General features: G+C 51.2%; 1 protein-coding gene across 1 annotated transcript in view; it reads left to right on the top strand.

Moving 5' to 3' along the window:
- The window catches only part of LOC139673810 (zinc finger protein 850-like), a 1,066,517-nt gene that overhangs the window by 279,272 nt on the left and 766,830 nt on the right, over positions 1 to 20,415 (top strand). The window contains exon 6 of the mRNA XM_071559628.1: positions 11,931 to 11,934. Within this exon, the coding sequence (XP_071415729.1) occupies positions 11,931 to 11,934 (4 nt within the window). The remainder of the gene's footprint in view (positions 1 to 11,930; positions 11,935 to 20,415) is intronic.

The raw sequence follows: 20,415 nt of genomic DNA, 5'->3' as shown, positions 1-20,415 counted from the left end.
TTTGTGTTCCACGCACAGTGCAGAGAGAGCAGAGTGTGTGCAGCTGCAGGGGTGCTAAAGGTGGGGACAGAGCTGAACTGGCAGGGAAAGGTGGGCTCATGCTGAACTGAAACAGGTTGACGTTTTTTGTAATTTGAAGCAGCCGAAGGATATTTGTGTGGAGCCATGGAGTGAATATTCAAGCAAGTCTGTAGGCAAGGGCACTGTGGATGCTTAGGGAGCATTAGCAAAGATCTACAAGAAGCTGAGTGAGTTGTGGGAAACACACAGGAACTGATAAATACTCAGGAAATGTGTTGGAAGACACAGCCAGCGAGAATAAAGAGATGCCAGTAAAGCTGAGGAGTTCCTGGGTCTGAGTGAGGCTGAGAAGCAGAGGGGATAGATAAAGTGTGCAAGGGAACAGGTACAGCCACAAGACAGAGTAGACAGTCTTTGGTGGGGGTGACCGAAGTCCTTGCCAGGGCTGGGACACCCTCCCAGGACTGAGATCCTTGTCCTGTGGGCTCTGGCTGCTGCCTGTCCCACTGAGGCCCACAGGAGGACACAACAGTTCCTCATGTCCCCAGGCCTCTGTTTTCGCCTCTGCTCCACAGAGGCCAGGAGGGGCCACCCGACTGCCCTGCCCTCAGCCCTGCACACCCTCTCCTCCCACTGCCCCCAGGAGACTCCCATGGGGGAAGAATCCCCTTGCCCAGGGCACAGAGGTCAGGACTTTGATGTCTTGAGTGATGAAACATATCCAGGGTGTTTCAAGGCTGACAAGGTCCCTGGCAATGGGCTTTATGATGGTTGCCATGGAAATTGACTGCAGCAACGGGTCTCTGTGCAGATTGTTATGGCAACCTGCCCTAGTAATGGGGCCTGAAATGGTTGCCATGGCAGCCACCCATAGCAACGGCTCTCAGTGCAAGTGTCCATGTCCCCAGTCCCTGGCAATGTGTTTCTCTGAGAATTCCCATGACAGCTGACCCACGCACTGGCTGACATGGAAACATTCCCTGGCCAAGCATCTCTGTGTCTGCTGCCATGGCGACATCACAGATACAGAGCCCTAGTGCAGGTTTCCACAGCAACCAAGCATCAAAACTGGTCCAAGCCTTGGTTGCCATGGCACCACACTTAGGAAGGGGTCCATTGCTGGGGTTGTTCCCATGGCAAACCCCCCAGCAACAAGTCTTCATGGAGCTGCCATGGGACCAAGGTGAGCAACAGGTCCTCCTGCTGGTTTCCATGGAAACTCACCGTAGCAATGGGAAACTGTGATGGTTGCCTGCTAAGGAGATGATTTGTCCCAGGCACTCACAGGGGTCCCACAGTGGCATTCCAGGGGTCTCCAGTCTGCTAAAGAGGTGTTGTGTCACAGGCAGTCAAGGCGTGACTTGTCAGGGGTCTCTGGGAATGATAAAGAGCAGTGTGGTCAGAGGCAGTCACAGCAACTCTATTAAGACATCCCAGTGGACTTCCAGCTCCTAAGGCACTGATCTGTCACAGGCAGTGACAGCAGCTCTGTGGTGACATTCCAGGTTTCTCCAGACTGCTAAAGAGCACTGAGGTCCAAGGCAGTCACATGGACCCCATGGTGACAACAGAGGTGTCTCTAGACTGCCAAGGAGCAGATTTGTCACACACAGTCACAGAAGTTCAGTGGTGGCATCCCAGGATATCTGTGCTCGCAAAGAACTCTGAAGTCACAGGCAGTCACAGTGACTCCATGGTGACATCACAGGTGTCTCTATTAAAGAAACTACGATGTTACAGGCAATCATAGGGTTTCCTTGGGGACATCACCCGTATCCCTATGCCACTAAAAAGCTGTGGTGTGGTGGCCATACAAGGTCACACATTACTGTTTTCTACTCTCAGAACCTTCCCAGTCCAGCCCAGAATCTCCACAGCACTTCCCAAAATATTCTGCTTTCTTCCAGTCCATCACAACAGAGCAGCCCAGTCTGGGCTGGCCCCATGGCAGCACCCACCAAAGGGTGCTGCAGAGTTCTGGGCACCCACCACACAGACCCTGCCCCTCTGAAGGGCACAGCAACTCCTGGGGGAGAGAACAATCTCAGCCTCCACTGCAGCCCCAGAGCAGAAGATTGGACATGACACAAAGAATTCAAGATGAGTAAAAAGTCAGGACCGTTGGCATCATCTCCAGCAGCCCCCTCTCCCCACACCAGCACAGAATCCTGGCCCAGTGACAGAGCAGCCTGTTCCAAGGGGGTCCTGCAGAAAGAAGTTCCTCTGTGTCATGGATTCCTCTCTTCAGACACAGAAATCCTCCCTTGCTCTTTTCCAGTACCATCCCTTTCCCCAGGTGAGTGTGTCCAGGCTGGCTTGGCCAGTTGGGCCTGGTTCCCACCTTGTACTCCCTGTAAGGTCTTGAGCTGGAGGTGCTGCTCTGCAGAGGGAGGGGCTGTTGTGTCCTTGGGCCATGGGATGACCCTGTACTGGCCATGCTGGTCAGGGTGGGGAGCAGACCCAGATGGATGGGGGTCTCTGCTGCTGAACCCCTGTCCACCTTTCTGGGTGGAACAGTAGCCAAGGACAAGGCTGTGCAGGACCCATATGGTGTCTGCAGTGGCACAGTGGAAAGGAGTGGGACTGCACTAGATCTGCGCTAGATCCAGCCCAATGGACTTTCCAAAAGGGCTTCTTGATACACTCTCCAGTCCTGTGATCCTTTGCCTGCTGGCTTCTCCCATCCTCTCCTGGTATCACAGAGCCCTTATTAATATGTGAGCCACTGAGGTTCCCATTTTCCTCTGGTTGACTCCTCCTTCAATGGTCATTCATTTTATCAAATGCCTCTCTCTGTCTACCCAGACTCACACAGGCCCTGGAATTCCCCAGAGCTCTGCTGGAGGCACACAATTCCTCTGCAGAATGGCATCAGTCATCAGACCACTGCAGGTGAGACAGCAACAAGCAGATAAGTCAAAACCCTCTATCAGTCTGCTTGAAGAGGTGCAACCAAGAAAGGAGCTCTTGTTCCAGCCCTTGGTCCTCCAGACTAACCCAGAAGTCATTTGGAGTGGGAAGCTCCATGGGCATATTCCTGATACCAGCTCCTTATAGCCCCAGGGCTTGTGGCCTCCTCACCCACCCCACAGAGCTGTGGAGGTGTCCTAGTGCTCTCCTGCACTCCCCATTCCACACCCCACATCACTCTGCTTCCCAGGAGAGCCACAAGCATCCTGTCAGGGAACAGAGCCCCATTCCCTGGGATGGGTGGCAGGGTTTTGCTGTCCTGCCTGGTGAAGCCCATTAAGGGCTTTCACAGTCACATTCCACAGTCAATTTACCAGCTGTACCAGTGACTCTGAGCTGCTGCTTCCCCAACCCCAGGAATGGTCTCCTTGTCTGCTCTTTCCCTCCAGGGTCTCTTTTCAGTGATGGCCTGAGCAGAGCTTGCTGACATCCTCAGGAATCTGGAGGTTTGCTGATGAATTTTCCTTTTCTAAAGGCTGGTTCAGTCAAGACAAACCTCTGGGAATAATTTATTATTAAGTCTTCAATTATTCTGTGGTTAATTAGACAAATTTCAGAAGTGTATTCAAAGTGAGTGTATTACATTAAAAAAATGCATGAAGAAAAATTTCTTTTTGTCCTGTTTAACTTTATTCCTGTTTATACACTGATAGCAACAGTCCCTAATTGATATTGTTCCCAAGCACCAGGGATGGTCTCCTTGTCTGCTTGTTCCCTCCATGGTCTCTTCTCAGTGATGGCATTTTCAACAAGAAAAGCCCCTGGGAATAATTTGCTTTTAAATTTTCAAATCTTTTGTGTTCAATTACAGAGATCTCAGAAATGCATTCAAAGTGAATATCTTATGGTAAAATAAAGAGAAAAGATGTATTTTTTTGTGGCCTGTTTATTTTTCCTGTTTATACATTAATGTCAGCAATCCCCAAATTACTTTGATCATGAGTACCAATTAATGCAGTCTAAATAAGTATGAAAATCAAGACCCTTTATGTCTTACATTTAATCAAACGTTATCCCTAATCCCTGCCCCACCATTTCCCTCATCACACGCCTGGCACTCAAAGCAGCCTTGTGGAATCTGAGCTTCCTCCACTAAAAGCTGGACCTGCAGGTTTCAGCTCCTTGGCACCAACTCCCACGTGCTGTACTTGGAGAAAGAGCTGCAAGAGACACAGAGGGATGTTCATTTACTTCAGAAAAAAAAAAAAGAAAAGAAAACCAAAACAAAGGAAGGCACAAACAAACCAAACCCCACAACTCCTTCCTTAGCTGTACATTAAGCCCACGTTGCTTCCACAATAGGTAGTCTTAGACAAAAGGCAAAAATGTTCTTTGTCAAGTACAGTTCACAAGATATTCCCAAACACTTCCTGTCCCGATTCTGTCCATATTTGCTCTTCGCACACAGGTCACACACTGCAGTCAGAATTTCCCTTGATCCAGAGAGGAAGGAAAAGAGAGAAAGAGAATGAAATTCTGCATTCTGCTGAGTTAAATCTGCATCAATCCCAATATTCTGGGGTTACAAGAAATTTATCAGACACTCTCTGCAGCATCTGTTCAGTGGGGGAAAATCTGTCTGGATGGCCAAGCCCAAGGACTGGTGGGGAATGGAATTACATCCAGGATTTTTCCCAGGGAGCAGTATTGGGGTCAGCTCAGTTAAACATCTTTATCAATGATCTGGATGAGGAGATCAAGTGCGCCTTCAGTCAGTTTGCAGATGACAACAGGCTGGGTGGGATTGCTGATCTGCTGGAGGGCAGGAAGGCTCTGCAGAGGGGTCCAGGCAAGCTGGATCGATGGGCTGCGGTCAGGTGGATGAGGTTCAACAAGGCCGAGTGCTGGGTCCTGCCCTGGGGTCACAACTACCCCAAATCCTTGGTCATGCCCTGCAACTGATCCCCACATCCTGTCCTGTGTCCTTAATCCCTCCATTTCAAGGAACTTTTTGGAACAAGGAAGCTTTATACTCTGGGTATGGAGTGAGATCCAAGTGTCACTGGAGTAGGAACTCATCAGGTTTGTGCTCTTTAGGGGATGAGGAACTGGTGACACTCAGAGGCACAGAAAGTTTCCCTGCATTGCCCACAGTACAAATTAAAGAGGATACAATTTCTAAACTCCACAGCTCTTTGTGCAGCTTTCCTCAGCCACAGCAATCAGGATAAGCCACATCCTTGCTGTGCTGGTCCCACAGCCCAGGGTGCTCCTGGCCTCCCTTGCTGCCAGGGCACACGACTGCCTCCTGCCCAACTCCTGCCCACCCACAGCTGCCTTACAGGGCTGCTCCCAGCCAGGCAGCTCCCAGCCTGTGCCATGGCCAGGGCAGTGCCCTGCAGGGGCACACACTGCCATGTGTCCCTCTGCCATTGCAGGAGGTTCCTGCCAAGACGGGCTCTCCTCCTCCCTGAAGCTTTCCCTGAGCACAGAGGCCTGAGAGACCTTTCCAGTGAAGACTCAGGCAGAGAAGCCATGGAGTCCCTCAGCCCCACAGCAGTGTCTGCTGGAATTAAATCCCCCTCCCCATCCCACAGCAGCCCTGCATTTCCCTCCTTCAGCCTTGGTCTCCAGCACAGCCACTGAGGCTCTTTTGGCTCTTGACTTTTCCTGCATCCAGCAACTCCAGGGGAGCTTTGCCTTCCCCACAGTCCCACATGCACACACAGGGCATGCCCAGGAATTCCTTGTCTCTGCCTGGCCTTGCTGTCACCCCCTGGTAGAGATTCCATGGCCCCTTTGTGCCCCACTGCCCCACAGCTGGTCCCACAGCCCCCTGTGCAGCTCCAGCCCAGGTCAGGAGCATCCATGGTGGGCAATGGCCCCTCTGATGGAATGCCCAGGGTAGTCCCTGGGCTTGGTCACCCCATGTCTGTCCTATTCCACACCTCTCCCAGCCCCTGGGGATGCTCTGTCACCTGTGGGGCCTCACAGACAGCCCTGCTCAGGCTCTGCCAGTCTCTGGGCCAGGAGAGGGGCTGGGCAGGGCTGGCCATTGCTCTGGGACAGCCCCTGAGCCAGCAGGAGGGGGGAGGTGGGCACAGCAAAACCCACCCATAACCCTGGGCTGAGCAACCAGGGCTGGAAATGACTGGAGAGAGATAGTGGGGGTGACAAGTGTCCTGGGCCACCTTCCTGGTGTGTTCCTTCCACCAAGAGCACAGACCTGCCCGGAGCCACAGTAACAGTGAAGGGTCAGAGAGTCACTCCCGGGAACTGGGAAATCCCACTTGGTGCATCCACTCCTGGGTGAGCTCTCCATCTTTGCTGTGAAAAGACCCCAACTTTTATATATTAAACGAACAAGCTTATATCACTTATTCAGTGTGGAAAATATCTGGCTTTCTTCTCTCCTTGTTTTTCACCCAAAGCCTGGCCAAGACTTCAGAGGAAAATCAGGGAGTCAGTTTGGACCATCTGCTGTCAATCGAGCCTAGCCATCTCTGCCATGGCCTTGACCTGTCTCTAAATACAGAAAGACAGATCTATTCATATCTCATCAAAGAACAGATCCTAACCTTCCCTAATAAGTGAATACCAATGTATCTCACTAACAAGCACAGATGTTTACACAGCTGTAGCCTTATATATTTCACTGAGGATATACAGGCTTTGGCTAATAAGCAGACACAAGGCTAAATAAAACATCAGGTTGGAATGTTCATCTCAAGATCACCTCTGGCTCAGGGCCTGTTGTTCAGGCCTCAGCACTTCAGAGACACAGGGATGGTTTTCTCTCTCAGGTCCATTCCAGCCCAGTCCAGCTCCCTCCAAGCTCTCCCACCTGCCCTGGTCTCTCTCCAGCACCAAGGGCCTCTCCCAGCATAGCCCAGGCCTTGTGGAGCACAAGGGACCAGTGTGACACTGTGGAACTTCATGGAATTGTGACTCTGCAGAGTCCCATGGAATCAAGGGATCATTGTGACTCCTCAGAGCCTGATGGAAAAAAAGGGACATTGTGACACTGCAGAACTTCATGGAATCCAAGGATCACTGTGAAAACACATGGATTTAGGGGACCATTATAACAGTGCAGGGCCCTGTGGAGCACAAGGGACCAGTGTGACACTGTGGAACCTCATGGAATGAATGGCCCTGTGTGACACTGCAGAGTCTTACTGATCCAAAGAGATCATTGTCAGTCTGCAGAACCTCATCAAATGAAGGGATCATCATGACCCTTCATGGCCTCAGAGAACCAAAGGAATCCTGGGACACTCTGGAAGCTCACAGGATAAAAGGAACCTTGGGACTGTGTGGAACCTCACGGGGTGATGGTGGAAATAGAAGACTTAGACAGAGTTTACTGGAGAAGCTGCCTCATTGAGCTGTGAGGGGCAGAAAGGACCCCTTGTTTTCTAAATTCCTTCTCAGAGAGGAGCCTGGATGTGACTGGATCCGATCTTAGCCTCAGATTTATTCTGCAGTGTAAATTACAGAGGTGTGATTGAATCACTTTTTCCCAAAGGTTTTAACAATGGCAAATTAGATATACTTATGTAAAATGAATTATTTATTATGCCAAATGAGCAGACAAAAGAACAGACAAGTGACAAGATGAAAGATCTTAATCATTAAGAATCATAGAATTGTTAAGATTGGAAAGACCTCTAAGATGATGGAGTCCAATCATTAACCTCACACTGGCATCTTCCCCACTGAACCGTGTCCCCAAGTGTCACAGTTCAATGTTTTTTGAACACTTCCAGAGATGGTGACTGTAGGACACCAGGTTTGAGCTATGAGCTCATCCAAGGGGTTTTAGTTTAAAAAAATATACAAGGCACCAAAAATATTCTCCCTCCAGGTATTTTAAAAGGTCCTTTAGCTCTTTTAATATCTTGAGAGGAACCACAAGGGAGAAAATCTACACCTTTTCTCAGGGGGTCAAATAACACACTTTTACTGGCAAATTTTAGAAAATGAGGGAGCTTGGCAAAAGTTTAAAGGGCCACATTCAACCAGAACAGAGCATCCCACAGAGCACTGACTGAGCACATGCTGAGCCATACAAGTCAGCAAAATCCAACCCATACGGTTTTATGTTACCCTAAAAATGAAGAAGGGAGATTTAAGAGAAGGTGATTAAAGAAAGAGAGAGAGAAAAAGACAGAATTAGAGCTACCACCCACAGTCCCATGCAAGTCCAGCTTCCACCTGTCCAGGTGGGAGGGTCTGACCATGCAATGGCCACACAATGTTCATTTTATTTGTTCTGCTCCCTGTGGCCATCCCAACCCACACCCCCCAGGGGGGACTTCTGGCCCAGTGGCCACTGTGGGGCTCTGGGGAGGGTGAGGGGCAGTGCTCCTGGTGTGGCATAGCCAGTGTGGGGCTGGATTAGGAGTTCCAGAGGGTGTGGTGTGGGGCAGTGCTTTGGGGCAGTGCTCTGGGCAGTGCTATGGGGCACTGCTATGGGGCAGTGCTCTGGGCGGTGCTTTGGGGCAGTGCTATGGGGCAGTGCTATGGGGCAGTGCTCTGGGCAGTGCTGTGGGGCAGTGCTATGGGGCAGTGCTATGGGGCAGTGCTATGGGGCAGAGCTATGGGGCAGTGCTCTGGGCAGTGCTCTGGGCAGTGGTATGGGGCAGTGCTCTGGGCAGTGCTCTGGGCAGTGTTCTGGGCAGTGCTATGGGTCAGTACTGTGGGCCAGTGCTATGGGTCAGTGCTATAGGGCAGCGTTATGGGGCAGTGCTATGGAGCAGTGCTATAAGACAGAGCTATAGGGTAGTGCTATAGGGCAGTGCTATGGGACAGTGCTGTGGGGCAGGGCTATGGGGCAGGGCTATGAGGCAGGGCTGTGGGGCAGTGCTGTGGGGCAGTGCTATGGGGCAGTGCTGTGGGGCAGTGCTATGGGGCAGTACTCCCAGACTGTTTTTCCCTGACAGCTGCTCCAGGGCTGCCCAAGGAAGTTCCAAGGGGCTGGGTATGGAACAGGGCACTACCTCAGTTTTGGGAAATTGGACTTTTCCCTTTAACCCCGCAAACAGACTTGAGTTGGTCCAAGCCAATAATAAATATAATAATACATAATTAATATAATGATGAATTGTATTGATTCCATGAGGCTCCATAGTTTCACAATTCTTTTATGATTACTTCTGGATTCAAAGTGTCTCAGGATTCCTTTGAATCCATGAGGGCTTGGAGTGTCACAATGGCCCTTTAGATTCCATGAGATTCCACAGTGTCACAATAGACCATTTATATTCCAGAGTGTCACAATGGTCCCTTTGGCTCCATAAGGCCCTGAAGTGTCACAAAGGCTGTTTGATTTCATGGGTCACTGCAGTGTCCAAGGGTTCCTTTGGCTCCATAAGGCCCTGTAGTTTCACAATGATCCCTTGAGTCCATGAGGTTCTGCAGTGTCACAAAGGCATCTGTGATTCCATGGGGCTCCACAGTGTCCCTAAGGCCTTTTGGTTCCATGACATTCCACAATGTCACAATTGCCTGATGATTCCATGAGGTGCCATATTTCCAATGATTCCTTTGGTTCCATGATGCCCTGGAGTGTCATAGTGCATTCCATGAAGTTTTGCAGACTCCCATGATCCCTTTGGTTCCTGAGGGAAGATTACTGAGGGTGAAATTAGGGGATTCCAGTTCTATTCACATCCCAAAAGAAGTTGTAGTGATACAGAAATTCCAGGGTAAAATGCAGCTGCTGCTCCCTGGATGGGACGTGGGGGCAGCTCCATGAGGATTCCTCACACAAGAGTCAACACCTGCCCAGGGGATGGAATGGAGGGTGGGGGGACTGGAGACTCCTCAGGGGGCTCTGTGGGAATCCCTGCAGGGAGGGGAACTCGAGGGGACTTTGCAGCTGATAAACTGCACAGCCCCTGCCAGCCCAGGGGCAGAGGAGGAGATGTCCTGCTGCTGAGCCAACAGCTGTGGGGAAATCTCTGTCCTCAGGTGAACTTGGTTCATTAAAGCCTAATTGTAATATTAACACACACCTCCAACCCCGAGTTATGCCCCTCCAAGGTACAACCACCAACCACTGGGCATTTTTTTGCCTCTGTCCTTAACAGCAAAGTGAGACAATTTCATGCAAACCATAAACAAAGGTCTTTGTGTCTAAAATCACTCATGCTCCACCTAAACATAAAGAAATAGTATAAAAGTAACTCGAGAATGGAAGAAAAGAAAGGGAAGAGTTAATCATAACTGCAGGGCTGGACCTGTCTCTGCCCCACAGGGGCCTCTTGGGTGGGAACTGTGCTCTGCATACACTGAATACTTTAATTGGGATTAGAGCTGGTCTGGGTATTGCTCTAAATACATATTTACACTCATATTCTGTCACTGACAACCTTTGAACCTTAACCTGTCACAATTTTACATTCATAAAGAGTGTTATTCTGGGAAATGTCTCTGTGAGTCCTTCCTAGGCGCTGCAGCTCCTGCAGCAGGAACACACTGGAATAAAGTGGGAAGACACACTCAGGGGTCTCCCTTGTGCTGTTGCCTCAGCCCCCTGGAAAGGGCAGTCGAATACCCCTCAAATCCCACAGGACTGTTGGGTGAAGGGTCCCCAGAATGGGACACTGACAGACTGGTGAGGCACGAGGGTCACGGATTTCCTGGGACCCTGATAGACAAATAAATCATGGAGGGTCAAGGAAATCTCAGTGGAGAAAAGGACACAAGAATGGGCTGTTTGTGTGCTCTGCCATGTCAGGAGAAGATGCAGAGCTCCAGAGACACCCGGACAATGTGGATCCCTCCAGGAGATGATCTCAGACAGCGGCTCCCAGGCCTCTGCCACTCGCTGGTTGCTCTGGTTTGATGGTCACTGGTGGTTACACCCACCCACACACCCACCAGTGTTCTGTACACACACACCAGTCTCACTAGTGTCTGGGCCCCAAGGAACACAAGACCTGATGATTTGTGGCTCCCACTCCAGTGATTGGCACTTGGTTCTCCATCCATAGCCAGAGCACAGAGATCCCTTGACCCAGAAAGTTCTTGACAATGGAGAGATTGAGAAAACAGGACAGGCTGTGGGATCAGTTGCAGGGCAAGGCCAGAGAAAGACACTTAGCAATCACTTGCTTACACATAATTAGCTCTTCCATCATCTTTTTGTCTCTGTTTCCTTATGCTTGTTGCACCATGGACAACAGTGTTCCCCACAACCATTCCAATCCAGTGGTTTTTTTCCTAAATGTCCCATGGCAAGTCTTGCATAGTCCCCAAATGCACTTTCTGGTTTCCCATCATGACTCTCAGACTCTGAGACACAAATGGCCAACCTCAGATCAGGGTCATTCTGGGAAGCTCTGCCATTGACCACTTGGAGAGCCTTTTATGCTGAGATGTTTTAAATCTCTATTAGTTCCTATGTAACCTTTTAGTTTTGAATGATTCCTCTAAAAACCTGAAAATTCATGTCCCTAAAATGGCAGTTCTTTCACATTTATGAAGTTTTGGGGATTAGGTCACATAAAAATGCTGACAAGGTGTCCGTAGGTGTTTGCAGCCCTGTGGAGAAGGAATTGGAGATACAGGAATGAAAGAATGATGAAACAGTTTGGGTTGAAAGAGACCTAAAGGAGCCTCCAGTCCAACTTCCCGCCCATTAACGAGGGAATCCTTCCACCAGTTCAGGCTGTACAAAGTTCCTCACCTTGGACACCTCCAGGGATGAGGTTTCCACTTAGTGGGCAACCTGCTCCAGGTTCCTACTCCCTTAATCAGAAAATATTTCTTCCTGACATCCAATGTAAATCTCCGCTTGCTGAGTTGCAGTTACTGTGCCTTGTTCTGCCAATACAACCTTTGGCAAAGTGTGTCAGTCTGTCTTTCCTGGACAAGGGGCACTGCATTTTCATGGCTAAACACCTTGGAGAGGGACCAGAGAGGGCCCATGAAGGCATTTGGAGGTCTCAAGCACATGACCAATATATAAGGTCTGAAAGCCCTGGGCTCAGTGGTGTGGAGACTGAGTAGAGCACAGGAGAACGCTGAGAGTGCTTGAAGTGCTCTCCCCTAGAGATGGTGGAGCTTTTCTTTGTAGTGAGAAACAGCATGAGAAAGAAATAATGTCACCAAGGGCAGCTGGGGAGGTCCAGGTTGGACATGAGGAGAAAGGAATTTCCCTCCAAGAGCAGTGCTTTGGTGCAACACAACACCAAGAAGTCTGAATTAGCCCATGGCTTTATCTCTCAAGAAGAGCCAGGGAGGAGGGAGAGACATCAGTGCAGGAAAGTTCCAGAGTGACAATGAATCCATTGTATCAATAAGACTCTGCAGTGTCACACTGGGCCGTTCATTCCATGAGGTTCCACAGTGTCCCAGTGGTGGTGCCAGAGATGGTGGAGCTTTTCTTTTTGTAGGCAGATATAGAATGAGAAAGAAATAATGTCACCAATGGCATCTGGGAAGGTCTATACTGGACATATGCAGAAAGGAGTTTCCCTCCAAGACAAGTGCTCTGATACAAAGCATCACCAAGAAGGGGTCTGGATCAGCCCAAGGCTTTGTGTGCCAAGGCAGAGCCAGGGAGGAGGGAGAGATGTCAGTTCAGGAAGGGGCCAGTGAGGTGGGGCAGCCGGGGGATGCCGACAGCCTGCAGGGAAAGGGGCAGGGCATGGACACCGTAGGACAGCCTGGGCTGGAGAGGAGACAGGGATGTGCAGAAGCTGAAAGGCCCCAAGAGAGCCAAGTTGTGCAGGCCTTTGGCCATGGCTGCTGTGTGTGCCCCTGATGGCATGAGGAGACAAGTGAGCCTTGCAGCCCTGGGGCCTCATTGCCTCCTTGTCCCTGCTCAGCAGCCTGGGAGGTGCCACCCCATCCTCCTGCCCTTGGCATTGCACATCCCACATCCCAGTGCCCCAGGATAAGACGTGAGAATGAGTAAGGGACTGGAGATGCCTTTCCAGGGGCTGGGTGTCAGGGCTTGGCCCTTTGGAATAAGGAAACATATAGAGATTTCCTAAGCATGAGAGACACCTTTCCTTGCTTCTTCATAATTGTCACCACTGTCTGCAGTTTTCTGCTCTGCCTGGAATCTGGGGACACTTTCTCAGTCTTGTCTCTTAATTGGACCCATTAGCACTACAAGAAACTTCAGAGTTTCACTCTCACTTTGACTTCTTGAAAACTTGTTTGAAGTTACTCTGATGGACTGAGTCTGATGTAAACAACACAAACCCCCCCGAGGGCCATTAAATGCCCTGGGCTGTTGCTGTGCTGCTGAGCTGGGCCGGGCTCCTGGCACACAGGGAGCTCCTGGCAAGCGGGCAGCGCTGCAGAGAGACAGCTCTGCCCAGGAGCAGCTCCTGTGCACAGCCCAGCAGGGCTCAGGGCACTGCCAGGGCAGCTCAGGGACACCAGCAGGGCACAGACAGAGCTTAAAGGGGCTCAGCATTGGGAGGATGACTCAGAGCTCTTGGAGGAGAAATCTTTGCAGTGCTGGACACGGTGAGTCTGTGGGTGCAGGGCAATGCAGGGGCAGCTCCTGGAGGCATCTCCTAAAGCTGGCACAGCCCCAGCTGATGGGATGTGTGAGGAGGGGGCTGTTGGGGGACACTTTGGAATAGCTGTGGAGCTGGGGGTGCAGCCAGGGGTGCCCAGGGCTGTGGGGCAGAGCAGGGTCCTGCAGCCCAGGGTGCTGTGCTGGGGCAGGGACTCTGCTGCCTGCCAGGGTCAGCTCTCAGCCAGCCTGGGGAGCTGCTCACAGGGATGGGGAAGAAGGGCTGTGGGGAAGGAGCAACGACTTGGAGGGCTGGGTCCCTGTGTCAATATGCTGCTCCCTGCATCTTGGTTGTTTGCAGCTGCAAAGCACAACAGGAGATTTCACAGGAGACTTTCAACAAGCTCAGGAAGGCAGAGGCTGCCTCAGAGGGAATCATGCTGCTCTTTCAGCCTTTTGCTTTTGTTTACCTCATGGACAATGAAAAGTAGAAATTAATTTCTCATTTAAGGGGAGGCAGTGCAGTTCTAGTTCTCCCACATTCAGAGGTGAACAAACCAGGCAGTATAACAAATCAGCACATGGTGTCTTACAGGCAGCATCAGTGTCTGTTTTCCAATCTCCTCAGCGATTTCTGAAATTGTCATCACAGCCTGCCCAGCCAGAGCTGCCCCTGGGCAGTGCCCTGTGCTGGGAGGGCTCTGCAGGGCAGAGCTAAGCACCCAGGCCTGGGATGGGCTCTGGGAGCACTGCCAGGTCCCAGCCCTGGGCACAGGGAAGCAGCTGCTGGCAGGGACAGCTCCACTACAGAACCTAAGGCAGGAAGTGAGAGGGAACTGCTGCTGCAATTCCATGGGAGGGGGGTTAGGGCAGCTCTGGGCCATGCCCTACTCTGCAGATTTCTGCCCAGAACAATCCCCTGCTCTCCATCACCACACAGCAGAGCCTTTCCCTTTGGCCATTTGATTGTCCCAGTAGGGCCTCCAATGGAGTGGGGAGGAATTTCTCTCTTTTCCTCTCCTCTTTATGCTGCATTTTTACTCTCTGTTCAGGTGGGAGCTCTGGACAATGGGTCTCCTGGACTCTCCAGTCAGGATGTAACATCTTTAGGACATTCAGTTCTTTCCCTGGATGATCCTGCTGTCCTGCAGGATGCCTTCCTGAGGGGCAGAGCTGTGCCATTCCAACCCTGTGTTCCCCACAGCCCCTCAGCACTGAGGCCATGGCAGTGGGGCTGCAAAGTGTGTGCAGGCAGCTGCAATGAGCCCTCTGTGCCCCTGCTGGGAGGGGAGAGCTGAGATATCTCTCTTCTGTAGGATGAGACGGGATGAGGAGTTTGAAGATGTGCACTTGGAAACTGGAGTCACCAGCTCTCAGCAGTGTCCAGTTTCTCCTCAGGGGAACCCCTGGGTGCCTTTGCCCTGCAGAACAGAGAGGTGACAGCCTTGGGCAGATGAGAGCAGGGCTGATGGATCTTGCCAAGCATTGCAGGAAAGGATGATCTCGTTGCCTCACAGGACACACAGGTTGTCTCTTAGACAGAAGTATAAATACCAAGGATTCCTGCCTTAAAAATTTCAGTACTTGTGTTGGAGCAAATAGAAGCAAACAAACAAAACTATACCCCCACAGCTCTGCTCTGCATTAGGGTGAAATGGGAGTGACAATGTTGAGAAGCTTTTTAGTACCGTGGGTGGCTTAAAACTAACATCAGTCTCAGTTCCTATTTATCTGTTGTTGTAGGACAGAACTGAGTATTCCAGAACATCAGCAGAGCTCCTTTTTCCCTGGAGCTTTCTGAGCCAGGCCTCAACAGAAGTCCTCAAATGGACCAGCTAAAGGGTTTTTGTGATAAAGAAGAGGTGATCTGAGGGTGTTACATAAGGACTAGAAGAGGTTTTTTCAGAAACATGTACTGTGACTTGTTACTTTATTTTTCTCCTCGGACAGGTGCTATACCCAAGGGGAAGCTCATGCTCAACAGCAGCTCCATCAGCCAGTTCCTCCTCCTGCCATTGGCAGACACGCGGCAGCTGCAGCTCCTGCACTTGTGGCTCTTCCTGGGCATCTCCCTGGCTGCCCTCCTGGGCAACGGCCTCATCATCAGCGCCGTAGCCTGCGACCACCACCTGCACACCCCCATGCACTTCTTCCTGCTCAACCTGTCCCTCACAGACCTGGGCTGCATCTGCACCATTGTCCCCAAAGCCATGCACAACTCCCTCTGGGACACCACAACCATCTCATTCATGGGATGTGCTGCACAGCTCTTTTTCTTTTTGTTCTTCATCTCAGCAGAGTTTTCCCTCCTCACCATCATGTGCTACGACCGCTACGTTGCCATCTGCAAACCCCTGCACTACGGGACCCTCCTGGGCAGCAGAGCTTGTGCCCACATGGCAGCAGCTGCCTGGGCCAGTGCCTTTCTCAATGCTCTGCTGCACACAGTCAATACATTTTCCCTGCCCCTGTGCCAGGGCAATGCCCTGAGCCAGTTCTTTTGTGAAATGCCCCAGATCCTCAAGCTCTCCTGCTCACAATCCTACCTCAGGGAAATTGGGTTTCTTGTGGTTAGTACCTGTTTAGGTTTTGGTTGTTTCATTTTCATAGTTTTCTCCTATGTGCAGATCTTCAGGGCTGTGCTGAGGATCCCCTCTGAGCAGGGACGGCACAAAGCCTTTTCCACGTGCCTCCCTCACCTGGCTGTGGTCTCCCTGTTTCTCAGCACTGCCATATTTTCTAACCTCAAGCCTCCCTCCATCTCATCCCCAGTTCTAGATCTGGTAGTCTCAGTTCTGTACTCAGTGGTTCCTCCAGTATTGAACCCCCTCATCTACAGCCTGAGAAACAAGGAAATCAAGGATGCCCTCAGGAAAGTCTTTGAACACAGTCCACTTCAGATTAAGATTTCCAATTACCCCACTGGGGCTCGAATTGTACCTCAAGAATAGCCAGAAATAACTTTTCTTTTTCCGTTTTTCTGTTCCATACCTGTGATAGAATTCAATCATCACAGAACTGTTCTGTTGGGATGAGACCTTAAAGGTCAATCTAGTTCCAACTCTTCCACCTCTGGCAGGGGTGGCACTCACTAGATCAGGTTACTCATGTTGGTATTAGTCAGGTTTCTCTGTATTACCTTGGCCTTCTCTCAGCTTATTCATAACCCAACATACTCAAGTACAGATGGATCCCTGTGATGATGATCTCATTAAAGGACAAAGGAAAAAATTATTTCTCTCAGCTCCCATTTATTCCACCCTCTGGAGCTGTTGGAGCAGCCCCAGCTCTCAGGAGGGTCTCAGCAGCCCAATGTGCAGCTGCCCCATGGAGGAGCAGCCCTGGTGCCCTTGGGGCTGTCCCTGGTGCCTTGGTGGGCACTCGCTCTCTGTGCCTGTGACTCGAGGCTGCTGCTTCCCTGAATCCCTGGCCAAGGACAGCAGCACATGGTCTTTCCATGGCTGGGCTCCCCTCCCTTCCGCAGTGTCCTCTTGTGCCCTGAGTGTTGTGGGAGCCCCAACGTGTCCTATAACCTGTGACAGTCCTGTTGTCCCTACAGAGCCATCCCCGTGGTTGCAGCAGGAATGGGCCATGTGACCCCTGTGTCAGAGCTGGGCTCTGGGCAGGCACCACCATGGCCAAAGGGTCTCACTGCAGGGCAGGGCCAGGGGCTGGACACCTCTTCAGAGCTGGGGGCAGGAACCCACCCAGGGAGCTCATTTGTTAAAATGGTTTTGGCTCTTGGGTTCTTGATGGATTCAGAGGGACGGGATCAGATACCCACGGGAATCTTTTGGGACCAAGGGATGGACCAAGAGCCCCATTCTTGGTTGCACATGTTCAAGCAGAGTGTTACAGGTCTTTGATGGATCTGCCTGTTGCTGTCCCACCTGCAGTGGGACTGGTGGCTGATGCCGTCCTGGAGAGAAGCTATTGTAGCATCTGGGAAAGCTCAAGGGATGCCTGGGGCATCCTAAAATGAATGACCATTGAAAGAGAAGTCATATAGAGGAAAAGATGAACCTGTGGAGAACACTCCTTGCCCCTCAATGCCAGGAGTTGCTTTGGGGAGCCAGCAGGCAAAGGGACACAAGCCTGTGCCATGTTTCAGAGGAGCCCATGGGCTGGATGTAGTGCCACCCCACCCTGCCCTGGTGCCATAGGAGACACCCCCTGGTCCTGCCCAGCCTTCTCCTTGGCTCCTGAGCCATCTGGGAACATGGACAGAAGCTCAGCAGCTGTGATCCTCACCCAGCTGTGTCTGCTTCCCACCCTGACCAGCATGGCCAGTGCAGGGTCACCCCATGGCCCCAGGGCACCACAGCCCCTCCCTCTGCAGAGCAGCTTCACCAGCTCAGGGCCCTGCAGGGAGCAGGGAGTGTGAACCAGGAGCTGCCACCCAGGCCAGTATGGACAGACTCATGTGGGGAAAGGCTCTCTGGAGAGAGGAGATGGCTCTGAAGAAATAGAGTGAATTTAGGGGAGAGAAAAGTAGCTTGGCAAACAGAGATGAAAGAATTTGATGGGGTAAAAATTGGTTCAGGTAACACTGAAGGTCCTGCAATGCTGACTGTGCAAACATTCCTGATAGGCCTTTACCCAGTTTCTTACCAGTAGCCTCAAACCCTGACACCACCTAAAGGTGCTACCCTCACAGGACAAGGAATCCACTCCTCTGATCCCAATCTCAGCTTTACCAGGAAGTCAAAGCTCAAGCTCCCTGTACCCTTAGTTGGACTCTGTTGCTGGCACTAATCCATGGCCCCATCACAAGCATTAAACCTCTCAATTTAATCCTAACCCTCCCTCACAAATATACCCCACTTGCTAAGGACAAATCAGACACTCAGCACAACACCAAACCTTCCTAAACTTCTGCCCAAGCCCTACCCCTGAATGTCAAACTCTAAACCCTAATACATCAATCCTTACCTCAACACCACAACCCAGGGCATTTCTTCCCACACTCTAAGCTTGCAACCATTTACTCTCCATGCCCCTTCCTGGGATCAGGGCAAAGACCTCAAGGGCCCAGGGCAGGCACAAGGTGTTTGGAGAGGAATGTGAGGTGACCTGGACCTGATCAGCTCATGGCACACAAGAAGCAGATGGGTGGCAATGCTGTGAGGAGTCAGCTGGGCCTCAGCATCTCCAGGGGGCCATGGCTGGGAAGGGGCTGCCAGGTCACATCTGTCACCTCCCTGACAGGCAGCAGCAGCCTTGGGCACCCAGAGGCAGCTGAGCCACCTGTGCACACACCCTGAGAGCTGCCCCAGCTGAGAGTCCCTCTCAGGGGCCCTGAGGAGCTCTGGGCTCTGGCAACACAAACCTGCTGGAGTTTTAGAAGGGAAAGAGGCCAGTCCTGCCCTGGGGGCACAATGACCCAGAGATGAGGGCAGGGACCTGAACAGCTCTGGAGTGACCCCGAGGAGAAGGGCCTGGGCTGTGTGAGGGATGTCCTGAGGCACAGGGGCTCGGTATCAAAGTTAATTAGGACAACAGAACACGGGGCTGCCTTGGGGGAGTGTGGCCACCAAGACAAGGGAGGTGTCACCCCCTTTGAATGAGCCCTGGGGTAACACATCTGGACTGATGTGTCTGGGTTTGAGGTTCCCCATTGTGGAGGAATCAGGAAGAACTGGTGAGGGCTCAAGGAAGATCTGGTTGGGCATTGAACAGTCACCCTGGGGCACTGGTCACAGCTCCAAGCCTGACAGAGCTCAAGGAGGGTTTCAATGATCATCACCTGGTTTCACTGCTATGGATGGTCCTGTGCAGGGCTAAGTGTTGGACTCAATTATCCTTACAGGCCTCTTCCAGCTCAGCATATTCTGTGATTCTGCCAGGATGACAGAGCTTTTCTTGGTACTGGAAAGAGAAGGAAAGTCACAAAGTGCAGCTTGGAAGTTTCTGAGTGGAAGGGAGGAAAAAGAAATGTCACTCAGAGAGGAGCCTTGTGGTACAAGGTTTCACCATGAGGGAGTCAGTATCATCCCATGGCTTTGTGTTCCAGGGAACAGCCAGAGATGGTGCAGAGACATCAGTGAGGGCACAGAAATGCTGCTGGGAGGGCTGGTGGCAAAGCAGGATGGGTGTGTGCAGCCTGCAAGGCCAGAGGAGCAGCAGGGACAGGGCAGGACAGGCTGCAGGACAGATGGCCAAGGATTCTGACAGGGCTGGAAGGCACAAAGGCACCCAGGCTTTGTCCCCTGGCCTCTGGCAGCTGCCTCTGCCACTGAGAACAGCAGAAGGGACTTTCTTCTGAGTGTTTGGACTTTGTGTCTTCCTCACCCATCCCTGAAAATTCTGGGAGGGGTTGCACAGATATTGACATTTGTTGTTCCTCCCCCTCCCATCCCACTGCCCCACAAACAGCCCTGAGCCACCTGTGAGGGACAGGACCTGCTGTGCCAGGAGGGAGGGAGGCTTTGTCAGTGCCTGCCCTCACTGGGGCCCATTGGTGCTTCAGGGGACTTGGAGTTTTCCTTCTGACTTCTTGAGCCACTTTTTCAATCTTCTCTCACTTCCTGACAATCATGGACTCATCTCCAAATACACAGTGGGGCTCATTAAAACACAGAAGAAAAAATTATTTCTCTTCCTTTATTTGTCTTCAGGTCTTGAAGACCTGTACTAATTGGAGTTTGGTAGTTTAAGCAAGAAGGAAAATTTCAAAGTGAACCTCAAAAAGCCCATATATTTCTGAAGGAAAGGGGATGATTTACACAGAGACTTGGGATGGAAGAGGGTCAGAAAGCAAAGGGTTTGCATACAAAAGGGGGAAAAAGGGATTAATAGCACTTAATCATTGACCAATGTAACAGTTATCAAGGGATTACACAGAATTTGCTGCAATCTCAACAGTGACTCAGTTACAGATTCACAATAACAACATTCACATCACAGTCAATTCACACACACAAACACAGGCAGAGATGTGTGAACACAACAATATCTGTGTGTGTAAAGGTGCCCACCCCAAATTCTCCTTGTTGTCGGTG

This window comes from Pithys albifrons, chromosome 7, assembly GCF_047495875.1.
Source record: "Pithys albifrons albifrons isolate INPA30051 chromosome 7, PitAlb_v1, whole genome shotgun sequence".
In the NCBI taxonomy this organism is placed as follows: domain Eukaryota; kingdom Metazoa; phylum Chordata; class Aves; order Passeriformes; family Thamnophilidae; genus Pithys; species Pithys albifrons.
The sequence above is the reverse complement of the archived record's forward strand: the minus strand, read 5'-3'. Positions and strand labels throughout refer to the sequence as shown.